The sequence below is a fragment of the Orycteropus afer genome, unplaced genomic scaffold, assembly GCF_000298275.1.
Source record: "Orycteropus afer afer isolate SDZICR_OR568_19922 unplaced genomic scaffold, OryAfe1.0 scaffold00104, whole genome shotgun sequence".
Classification (NCBI taxonomy): Eukaryota; Metazoa; Chordata; class Mammalia; order Tubulidentata; family Orycteropodidae; genus Orycteropus; species Orycteropus afer.
Genome location: NW_006921691.1, coordinates 2,093,971 through 2,105,174, shown reverse-complemented (window position 1 = coordinate 2,105,174; position 11,204 = coordinate 2,093,971). Strand labels below are relative to the sequence as shown.

General features: G+C 43.4%; 1 protein-coding gene across 1 annotated transcript in view; it reads left to right on the top strand.

Moving 5' to 3' along the window:
• The window catches only part of MRPS27 (mitochondrial ribosomal protein S27), a 196,325-nt gene extending 192,865 nt beyond the window's left edge, over positions 1-3,460 (top strand). The window contains exons 10-11 of the mRNA XM_042781317.1: positions 388-558; positions 3,221-3,460. Of these exons, the coding sequence (XP_042637251.1) occupies positions 388-558; positions 3,221-3,460 (411 nt within the window). The remainder of the gene's footprint in view (positions 1-387; positions 559-3,220) is intronic.
• The last annotated feature ends 7,744 nt before the right edge of the window (positions 3,461-11,204 follow it).

Below are 11,204 nucleotides of genomic sequence, written 5' to 3'. Positions count from 1 at the left end.
TTTTTTTGGCAGTGTTCCCTCCTCTCCCCTCCTACCCCTGGCAATCAACAAAGAAAGTTTCCTTCCATATATCAACCTTTCCTTGACTCTCCACAACAATGAACTAATGCTATATTTATCCTTCTGTGATTGACTTATTGCACTCAGCATAATGTCCTCCAAGTTCATCCATGCACCGTTTGTTTTGTACTGAGTTTTCCATGCCATCTGATAGAGTGTTTCTAATGTGAAATAATATAACCATTTATATTTCCTACAATTTTATAAGAGAAATCTCATGGTTCTTTTAGATCCTGTTTGTTCCTTTCTTTCACCTTCTCCAGTACCTCTTCTCAACGGGCTTCCAAGGCTCTGGATGACCAGCCCGCCTCTCTTTCTGTTCCACAGCTCGATGTCCTGGATGCAGTACTGAAAGCTCTGACTTCTCCAGCCAATGAGGCTTCAGAAGAACAGTCCCAAGAAGGTGAAGACTCCCGGAGAGGAGAAGACATGGTGGAGTATTTAGACATAGAGGAAACCGAACAGTCCAAGCTTCCCCAGTACCTGGAACAGTTCAAGGTACGTCCTACAGAACTGACTTTCTATCTCAGCTGTGCATTCAACATGCTTCTCTGCTGTGATCATAGACAGGCATCCACATTACACACAGAAACATTCAAAAGTGACATCAGAAATTACATTTTTATTGCTTCACACAGGAAGTGGTTCTTAAAAGAAGCAAATGGAATTTTTATGCTCTTTTTTGTACTCAAGCTAATCAGTAACAGTTTTGTTCCCTGAGGCACCATGTCATCCCTGATGTGTCTGACTGAAGGCCTGATGGGTAGGTAATAGCTTGCCTGGTCCCGGCAATAGCCTGACACCAGCCCATGGTAGAAAGCATCTGATTATTCTTCCATGTGCTCGATTACCCAGAAACCCAGGCAGGAATTAGGCAGCCACATGTGAGTATGATAGAGATAAGATGCAGGCATCTTTTGTGGCCTGTATTTGCCAGCTTTGTGTTGTTCCCTGGGCCATTAGAAATAATCTCTTGTACAGGATGAAAGATGTAAACAAGTTTGCACTGTTTCTTTCAAGAATACTCCTGAGCACTCAAGTGCCTTTAGCAGCATTCATCTGCACATCCCAAGATGGTTTTTGATCAGCATTAGGAGAGAAGAGCCAAACTGAAAGTTTAAACTCTTCTCTTTTTTTTTTTTTTTTTTTGGCTTTTCATTATGATTTGGGTGAAAGTTTATAAAGCAGATTAGTTTCCCATTCAACAACTTACACACATTTTGTTTCATGACATCAGTTGCAATCCCTTCATTGTAACAGCGTTCTTCCCACTTCCTCCTTGGGTTCCCCATTTCCTTTTGTCCTTCTTTCCTGCCTGTTCCTGTCTTCTGAGCTTTACTTCTGGGTCTTGACTTTTTTCTTCTTTATTTCTTATATGCAAAGAGAAAAAAGTGCCGCCTGTGTGGGAATTCTTTGAATCTAGCAGAAAACCTTCCTATCCATGCCAGACGACTTGTGTCATTTTGAGACAGAGAGATGTAAAATTTACTATATTAATACATTTAAATATTTTCAGTAATTGTACTGAATTAGCTATGGGAAAGCTGTTTGCTCATTTTATAAAGGCAACTCTATTATTGTATTTTTAGCAGCTGTTTCTCCCATTACTTCTCTCTTCATATAGTTTGAAACTGAGAAAGAGAAAGATAGGTTAAACAATTTTTCCAACATAAACTGAGAATTGACAGTAGAGCTAAATTGAGAATTTGCATCCCTATCCTTTTCTCTGAACTTTAGATTTTGGAAGTTAACCACAGATTTTGGAAAAGTTAAAAAGCAACAACTTTGTAACCCCATAGATTACATTCACCTTGACAGAGGCTGCTACCCACTCTTAGAAGTTGCAACCTCTTTCTCATAGGCCCTGTATTATTAGTCTCAGAGAATAAAAATCTGTGCCTGCGTTAAATGTTTACCTCTCGCTGTTGCACAAATGCATTTTTATGAAAATCAAAAGAAGAGATGAATACTGTTTGAATGCTAGCTTAGTGATAGATGTCATTGCTTTTCATTTATCTTCACAGAAGGAGTGGTAGATACTGCTCTTCCCACGTTACACGATACCAAGACTGAGAGTAACTAGCCCATGAGACTTTGGTTGTGAACAAAAGTTTGCTGACACAGTGTTGAGTCCTTGCTCTTCTGTCCCAAGCTGTTTTCTTGGCCTCGAAGCACATGGAGAGTGATGTCAGGAAGAAATCAGTTTATATTTCCTTTTCTTCCTGTGGCCTGCTTGTTACTAGAATGCCATCATTTCTTTGGGGTCCATTTTTATGTGACAGCCTCTGGCCAGTCCTTGAAGCCCATGGGCCCTGCTCACCTTCCGCCCCTGTTGCTGGAGGAGGACTACCACTTATGCCAATTAATTGCATTTGTTTGTGGAGCAGGGGGATGGATGTGTGGTATAAGTTATAGCTAAGGCCATAAATGGCTCTCTCTGATGATTTCCATCTTAAAGCACTTAAGTAGATTAATGTTTTTAGTACTATACTTCTGCAGGAATATAACACCGACCAAACCAAGCTACCATTTCAGATGGAGCTATAAGCAATAGTCTGTAAAGGCTGACCTGCCATGGAACACAGCAGGTGGAAGCTTATAATAGTGCAGGCACTCTTGGGAGCTGTTTAGCATGCCATTAGTCAGAAATCCTTGAAGCGATTTCCATCTGTTGAAAGGAACTCTAGTAGGGCAAACATTTATCTCAGTTATTCTGAAGGAAAAGATATGGAGGAGCCCCTGTTTATCATACGCATCTGCCATTTTGTTTGCCTCTTAGAATTCTTTGTTCTTGGTGTTTGCTGCTTCGTGTTTGGTGTAGGTCAGAGTGGAAATACAGATTTGTTACACTGTGCTGTCTTTGTGGCTTCAGACAAGAAGTCATATAGGGAATCCCAAGCATAAGGAATGTTATTTACTATGTGATTTGTAAAGGAGGAGAGATTACGCATTGTGCATCTTAGCACAATTGCTCTGTGAAAACAATGGCAAAAGCTGTGTGTCTGGAAGAAAGGCCACCTGATAGATTCCGCACAAAGCAACTTGTGCTGCAAGCAGCATGCTGGGATATTTTGCAAGTGATTTAACCTCTTCTCTTTTCCTCTCCGTATTCTTCCACCTGCTCCCCCGCCTCCCTCCTTTTGTCCTTTATTTCCTACAGGCCTTACTTTCTAAGCTGCAGGCTCTGGGCAAAGTTGAGTCCAAAAGCCTTTTGACTCTGACCACCCAACTTATCAAGGACAAGCTCCCCACCTGTGAAGTAGAGGACATCACCAACTATGAGAAGAAACTGCAGCAGTGGCGTCTGGAGCAAGTTCAGCTGATTCAGAGGGAACAGGAGCAGAGGGAGAAAGCGAAACAAGAGTATCAGGCTCGGACAGCAGCAAAGGCATCAGTCTAACTGGCCCCCGGGGCCCAGCTCCTCCCACGAGAACTTCACCAATCCTCATCATACGATTCAGTGGCGACCATGACGACTGCTCAGCTTCCTCCATCTGTTGTCTCCTTTTCTTAAAGCAGGCAACATGTTCTATCCATGCTCTACCTAGCTCTGATGCATTAACACACTTCGGGGGAGAGGGACAAATGCATTACACTGTTACTTGCCAATCCCAGCCACTGTTCTTGTATAGCATTTTCCAGGGCTTTATGTTACACTTGACGTTGGGACTTTTGGAGCTCTTCAGAACCTGTCTTTCAGGATTAAATCTGAAGGGAAACCATCCCAGTGACTGCCCATCCAGATGCCAAGAAGGGACGTGAAACTATGAATGTGGCAAGTGGTTGAATGAGGACCTTCAGCTAAATACCATTGAAGGGCTCTTGAAGTTTATGGTAGTGTTCCTGGGGGAAAGGGATCAGTTTTGAACACTTGAAGTTCCTAATACTGGTTGGGGGAGAAGCTGTGTGACTCAGATGTCAAGTCTCAAGCACAGACTTTTAAATGGTCTCTCTCCCCAGTCCAGGCACATTGCATGCCCTGAGAGATTGTTCCCCAGTCTTCTGTCCAGTGGCCTGGTTCTGGGGTGCTCACTCATTCCCACTTTCTCATTTCCACCATGCTTCATTCAGCCTTCCAGACCAAGACCAGAGCTGCATGGAGAAATTCCATATAAGAGGGAACACAGGTCCTGAACCTGACTGATTTCAAATTTCAAGAACCCAAAATGGCATTTTTGGAATGTAAGATCTTTGGAAGAGAAAGCTAACCTCAGCTAAGAAGAATCCTTGATTTGGCATCACCATTATATTGGGCTGATTTTTCCGGAAAGCATTGTCTCAGTTCTTTTATCAAGTAGATAAAATGAGCCTGTTAAGCACATACACATACACCACTTGTGAATACACTTTTCTGTTAGGGCCATTGGTGAGGATGAGAGCTGGGAAGGGGCATGAGATGGAGACCTGAGTAATTGTAAATTGTCGGGAGGTGGAAAATTCCTTTCTGAAGTTTCTCCTCTGTGAAAAGGGTCAGAGACAGCTTTTGCTTGCTATATCATTTTTGCCTTAAGTCCAATGGTATTTTTATTCATGATTGTGCTCTTTTATCAAGAACCTGTGGAAATAAATGTTGTAAGATTACTTTGGTATATTCTGTATCTTTTGGGGAAGGGAGGTAGAGCTCACCTTCATTATTGCTACTATGATTTTGAGCAACAAATTTCAACCCTCCTACTCTATTAACAGACTGTAACATTCATTAAAACAACAGCAGCAAACATTTACTGAGGATTTAGTGTCTATCAAGCACTATGCCAACAATTCAAACCCGATGAGGGAGGCACTATTATCTCCATTTTGTGAATCAGAAAACTGAAAACTGAGGAACTCATCTGCAGTTGGCCGCTCCTGCTCCTCAACCTGTGTGTCACTGCCATGTATGTTGTTTTCAGTTGCCGTTGATTCCATTCTGGTTCATGGTGACCTGTGTGTGCAGAGTACTGTGACCTCTTAGAGGCAGATCGCCAAGCCTGTCTTCTGAAGAGCCTCTAGGTGGGTTTGAACTGCCAAACTTTTGGGTAATAGTTGAGTCCTTAAACATATGCACCACCAGGGAAAGTCACTGTCATGTATAACTGCAGTCAATATCCAACATCCAGGGCCCTTTAGACTAGCATAACTGAATCTTACTTAGAGGTTCATGGCCAAAAGTAAATTCTAATAGTTTATTGACTATTGCTGTGCGAAACATGGGGCTTTGAAGTCAGTTCCAGGTCGTGACCATCCTGTGTGTTACGGGGCAGAACTCTGCTCCATAGGGTTTTCTTGGCCATTATCTTTACCGTAGCAGATCACCAGGGCTTTCTTCCATGGAGCTGCTGAGTGTATTCAAACCACCAACTGTTAGGTTAATAAACCAAAACCAAATGTGCTGCCATTGAGTCTGTTCTGACTCATAGCAACCCCCACTGGGTTTCCAGGGAAGTACTGTGCTTCCTCTTCCCCCTGCAGAACAGCTGATGAGTTTGAACCACTGACCTGGTTAACAGCCAGATGTCTTACCCACTGTGCCACCAGAACTATTAACCTCAGGTTAATAGTTGAGCACAAGCCATTTATGCCACCCAGAGACCCCTTATTGCTGCATGCAGCATCTGCCTGATACTTTAGCTTGTAATTTTGCTTGTTCTTCCTCCCTTTCTGTCCCTACTGCACTTCCAATCCTCCCCCCCGCCAAAAAAAAAAAAGACCACTTCTGCCACTGTGCTGCTAAACCAGAAGGAATGTTCACGGTCCCTCATCCTCGAGATTCCTTCCACACTTGTGCCCCCATGTCTCCAGGAACTCTCCCTACTGGGAAGGAGTCCTTCCCCTCCAGATATACAGCCCTTTCCCTGTGCTGTGATCTGTTGAGCTGTAGGATCTGCTCTCTCACATCCTTGATAACTCTAAGATCTGACCACAGTTGTCCTCTCCTTTTCTGTGCTATCACCTTCTGTATGTCCTTCATGAAGAGAACACTCAGTACGCAGGCCTCTGGGGATGGTCTCAGCTATAATAAAGTATCTTCTCTCTGGCTGACCTACTATAGTCTCCAGCCTCTCATATCACTAATCCAAGACCCTAGGCCTTGAAGTCTTCTTCCAGTCTCACACTTCTCTCATACCGTGACACTTGCTGCACCAGCTTTTCCCTCTTACTTTTGGCCTACAAACCCTTAGCACTTGCCCAGCTGCTCAAAACTTGATCTCCAGAATTCTGACCCTATTTGCCTTTCTCCAGGTATGGTCCCCATGCTCAGCCATCTCATTGATTCTATCATTAGCATCTTTAATTTCCTCTCAGTCCCTTTTTCCAGACCCGCTTGCCATCCTTACACCCAAGTAGACAATTTGTTTACTTCTGACCTACTCAGGGTTGATTTACAAAGACACACACTAGGCTGATAAGGACTAGTCCCTGGAGAGAGACATCATGCTTGGTAGAGGGTCACCTAAAGAGAAGATGACGCTTGACAAGATAGATTGACACAGTGGTTGCAACAATGGACTCACACATAGTAACGCTTGTGAGGGTAGCGCAGGGCCAGGCAGGGTTTCATTTTGTTGTATGTGGGGTTGCTATGAGTTGGAGCCACCTCGACAGCATCTAATAATAAATAACAAAACACTAATAAATTCCTCCACAAACTGATGGCTGTCCTTTCCCACTCAGTATTCTTTCATTTATTTTTCATTGACTATTACTTTTTTCCCAGCAACTTTTCTACTCTACTTAAGCCCCAGACTCACGCTCTCACAACGATGAGCAAAATTTTGGCCATCTGACACACCTTATCCTCCCTCCTTTCTGCCTCAGCGATTCTGTCTTTACCAGTTCTATCATCTCTCCTACTTCCAAGTAATAAGTATCCCCTCCCTCCTTTCCAAGATTAACTCCTTCGTTTGTGTCCTTGATTCCGTACCTGCTTGCCTGTTCCAGGACTGTCCCTTTTCCATCTTGGATCATCTCTACTGATACTCTTTCAAGTCCACAAACTTGTTCAAGACCTCTTTCCCTTTCAAAAGCAGTTAGCCTCTCCCCCCACCCAGTAATATTTTATTGTGTTTAGGTGAAAGTTTACACAGCAAGTTAGCTTCTCATTTAACAATTTTTAGACAAATTTGTGACATTGGTTACATTTTTTACAATGTGTCACCATTTTATTATTCCATTCTGTTCTGCTGCCATTAATTTAGGTTCCCTGCCCCTTCTTACTTTTTCATCTTTGCTTTTGGGTCAATGTTGACTATTTGGTCTCATATTTAAGGGATTATTTAAGGGAGCACAGTATTCACAGGTGCGTAGTGACTAAGGCACTTGACTGCTAACCAGAAGGCTGGCAGTTCAAACCCACCAGCCACTCCTTGGAAGGAAGGTTGGCCAATCTACTTCCGTAGTGATACTGCCTCGGAAACCCAAGGAGGAGTCTCTATGAGTCAGGTCTGACTTGACGGCACATAACAACAACAACAACGCTATTTATTTTATAAGCCCATCTATTGTTCGGATGAAAGATGATCAATGAGTGTGGCTTAAGTTCCAAGTTAAAAGGGTATGTAACGGTGACAGTCTCAGGGATTCCTCTAGTATCTATCGGTCTAGTAAGTTGCCTTTTTTAGGAATTAGGGTTTTGTCCTACATTTTTCTCCTGTCTGGGATTTTCTTTTATGTCTTTGATAAGCATTTGTCCTGCCACCAGTCAAGGTGCTATCACTGCCTGCCTTTTGCAGTCTTAAATGCGCTGCTCCATTTGACACAGCTGACTACCCCTTACAGGCCAGGAGAGGTGCGTCCAGCAGACACGCTGTCTCTCAGCTCTGCTCTGCTCTGCTCACAAGTATCAGGCATGTACAGAGTGCAAGGCACCTTGCTTGCAATGGCGTTTACAAAGATGAATAAACTATAGGTTGTGCTCAAATAACAGAGTGAGTCCAGTGGAGGAGAGAGACAGGCACAGTCACACCTCTTCATGCTCAGCTGGAAGGTATCATTAGAGAGACACAGAGACAGTGAAGTGGGAGTTCACAGGAAGAGCACTTCCAGCCAGAGATCAGAAAAGCTCTAATGAAGGGAAGTAATCACCTTCTGTTTTGTGCTTTAATTAGGCACATATGTTTGTCTCAAGCTGCCCTGGGTTAGAGGCACTACTCTTCCTGTCCTCAGAGTCTTGTGTAGAGTACAAATGTACCTCAGAAATATCGTGTCTTCAGTTCCAGACCATCACAACAAAGCAAATATTGCAATAAAGTGAGTCATGTGAATTTATTTGCCTATGTTTAGAGTAGTACCTAAGGCACTTGACTGCTGACCAGAAGGCTGGCGATTCAAACCCACCAACCACTCCTCAGAAGGAAGGTTGGACAATCTACTTCCGTAGTTACGGCACATAACACCACCACCACCACCACCACCACCATACTGTAGTCTGTTAAGTGTGCAATAGCATCATGAAAAAGTTTTAAATACTGGAGAATTACCAAAATGTGACACACAGACTCACCTGCTCTTGGAAAAATGGTGCCAATAGGCTTGCTCGATGCGGGGTTACTACAAACCTTCAATATATAAGAAATGCAGTATCTGCAAAGCGCAGTAAAACAATGTATGCCTCTAGGTGTGTCCAAGAGCAACTAGATTGAACTAAAGTAAACAATTCAACTAAACGAGTTTTAGCCTATACCCCACACCTACCCTGACAAAAATAAGTGAGCATCTTACCCTCCTCTCCCGGCAGCTGTGTTGCCTTGCATTTCGATTTCCTGCCTTCCAGCTGGCCGTGGGTATCAGATATGTGTGTGGGCAGGTTGTTGCGATTGTACAAGTAGTCAGGAGCATGAGTATTTCAATCCAAATGAAAACAGCTAGCTTTAACATCCTGTGCCCTTTTTTTATTTTATTTATTTATTTATTTTTGTTGTTGTTGTTGTCCTTGGAACTATAACCAAGCATTCTGTTTGCTTCCTTTGCTCCATCTATATGTTGAGCCTTAGCAGACCCTTTTATTTTAACCACTGCAAAAGAGAGGGAAAATAGCTACTTCAAATACCAGATATAAACTAGTTCTTGTCATGTTGGTAGAACAAAGAACTTAGTTTAGGGTATGAAAGGCATTTTTAGAAACTCATTGTATCACTTAAGGCCTCCAGGAAGCAGATGGTGAGACAGTCAGGGATGAAAGCCATTTATTGGGAAAGATAAAAGGAGGTGGGAGTAGGACTGGGCAGGGAAAGCCCTCAGATGGAGAGAGAAGGCCTCCATCTGTGAAGGAAGGGGAGAGGAAGCCCCACCACCTGGCCTCTGTTGCTCTGGGGAGGAGAGGAGGAGGCTGGGAACAGCATCTCCACTGCTGTCAGTGAGCCGAGGAGTGACTGCCTTTTCAGCCATCGATTCTGATCTTTCCACTCCAGCATGCCCACTTCCCTGAGACCTACATCAGTCCAAGTATTTCAGTTTTGCTCCAGGCTTCTATGATTCATCCTAGCAGCAAGTTTGCACCACCCCTTGAAGTCATTGCCAGGACGCTAAACCTCTTGTTCACTTTATGGATTCAGAACTAATATTAGTGAGATTGGCACCAGACTTTAAATTCCATGAAGACAGATACCATGTGTGTCTTGTTAACTATTAGATCCCAGCACAGGAACAGTCATTACCATGAAGTAGATGTTCAAATATTTTTTGAATGAATAATTTTTGCTAATTGAGTTGAAAGTCTTTTAGACTGAGCTCTAATTCCCGAGAGAAGTACCAAGGCAATAAAAGCCACGTAACTAAACTGAGGGTTCAATATCAAAGCAAGCCTCTTTGGAACTCTACAAAGTATAGTGTGGACCAAACAAAGTTGAGTCCACATGGGAGATTCATGGAAAAACAAAATGGGGTTGGAAGTATCCCTGTTTCTGATCTGTATCCCACTTAACTCCTTCAAAGCAGTAAATTAGGAAGTGATGAAACCATAGCTTAAATGTTATAATTTCTTTATTATAATCTTATAATTACCCTTTCTAATAAAAGCTAGTATTTATTAGTTGCTTGTGGGGAGCCAGACACCATACTAAACCTTTTACATCTACTGTCTTATTTAATCCACAGGAATATACCAAAAAAACCACTCACTACTGTCAAATCGAATCTGACTCAGCGACCCTTCCTTGGGTTTCCAAGGCCTATCTCTGTGGAAGTAGATTGCCCAGTGGTCCTTGCGAGGAATGGCTGGTGGATTTGAGCTGCCAGCCTTCTGGTTAGCAGTCAAATGCCTTAGGCACTACACTTTATATATAAGAAAGCAAAGGCTTAGAGAAGTTAATATATGCCCAGAATCACCCTCAGTGAATTGGGGATTAATTGCAATCAATCAAACGTAGATCTGCTTTGTAAAGCTGCAATCCCAAGCTTCAAAGATCACTGTCTTAGTTTTTTGTTGTTGTTAGGTGCTGTTGAGTCAGCTCCAGCTCATAGTGACCCTATATGCACAACATAACGAAGCCCTGCCTGCTCCTGTGCCCTCACAATCTTTGCTGTGCTTGAAACCATCCTTGCAGTCACTGACTGTATCAAGGAGCTCTGGGGACATTGCGGGTAAGGCATTTGGCTGCTAACCACAAGGTTGGTGGTTCAAACCCACCAGCTGCTCCGTAGAAGAAAGATGAGGCAGTCTGCTTCTATAAAGATTTACAGCCTTGGAAACCCAGTGGGGGTCACTATGAGTCAGAATTGACTTGATGGCAGTGGGCTTTTTCCTCTTTGTTTAGGTTCCCCAAAAAACAGACTGTCAGGCAGGAATTTGGTGCAAGTACATGGCTGGAGACGATCCCATGAAGCCATGTGGGACAGGAAGAAATTGAGACAGGAAAGGAAGAAAAGCCAACAAAGAAAGGTGCACCTGAATGCATCACGCTGTGGGGCTGGGCTCAGCTCCTCAAGACCGTACAACATGCCCCATCTGTTTGCACTGAGGGGAAGGAAGCTGGGAATTCACCCATCGGCCCGATTCCTCACTGGTTGGGGTACTCCTGACCAGAAAACACCCTCCAGCAGAGAGGTCAGGAAGCCATCCCTCCACTGTTGGGAAACTCTGCAGGTGACCTCAGGAGTAAACTGTGCAGTGGTTTTGCTTTCCAGGGGACACTGGGCAATGCCTAGAGGCATTTTTTTTTTTTTTT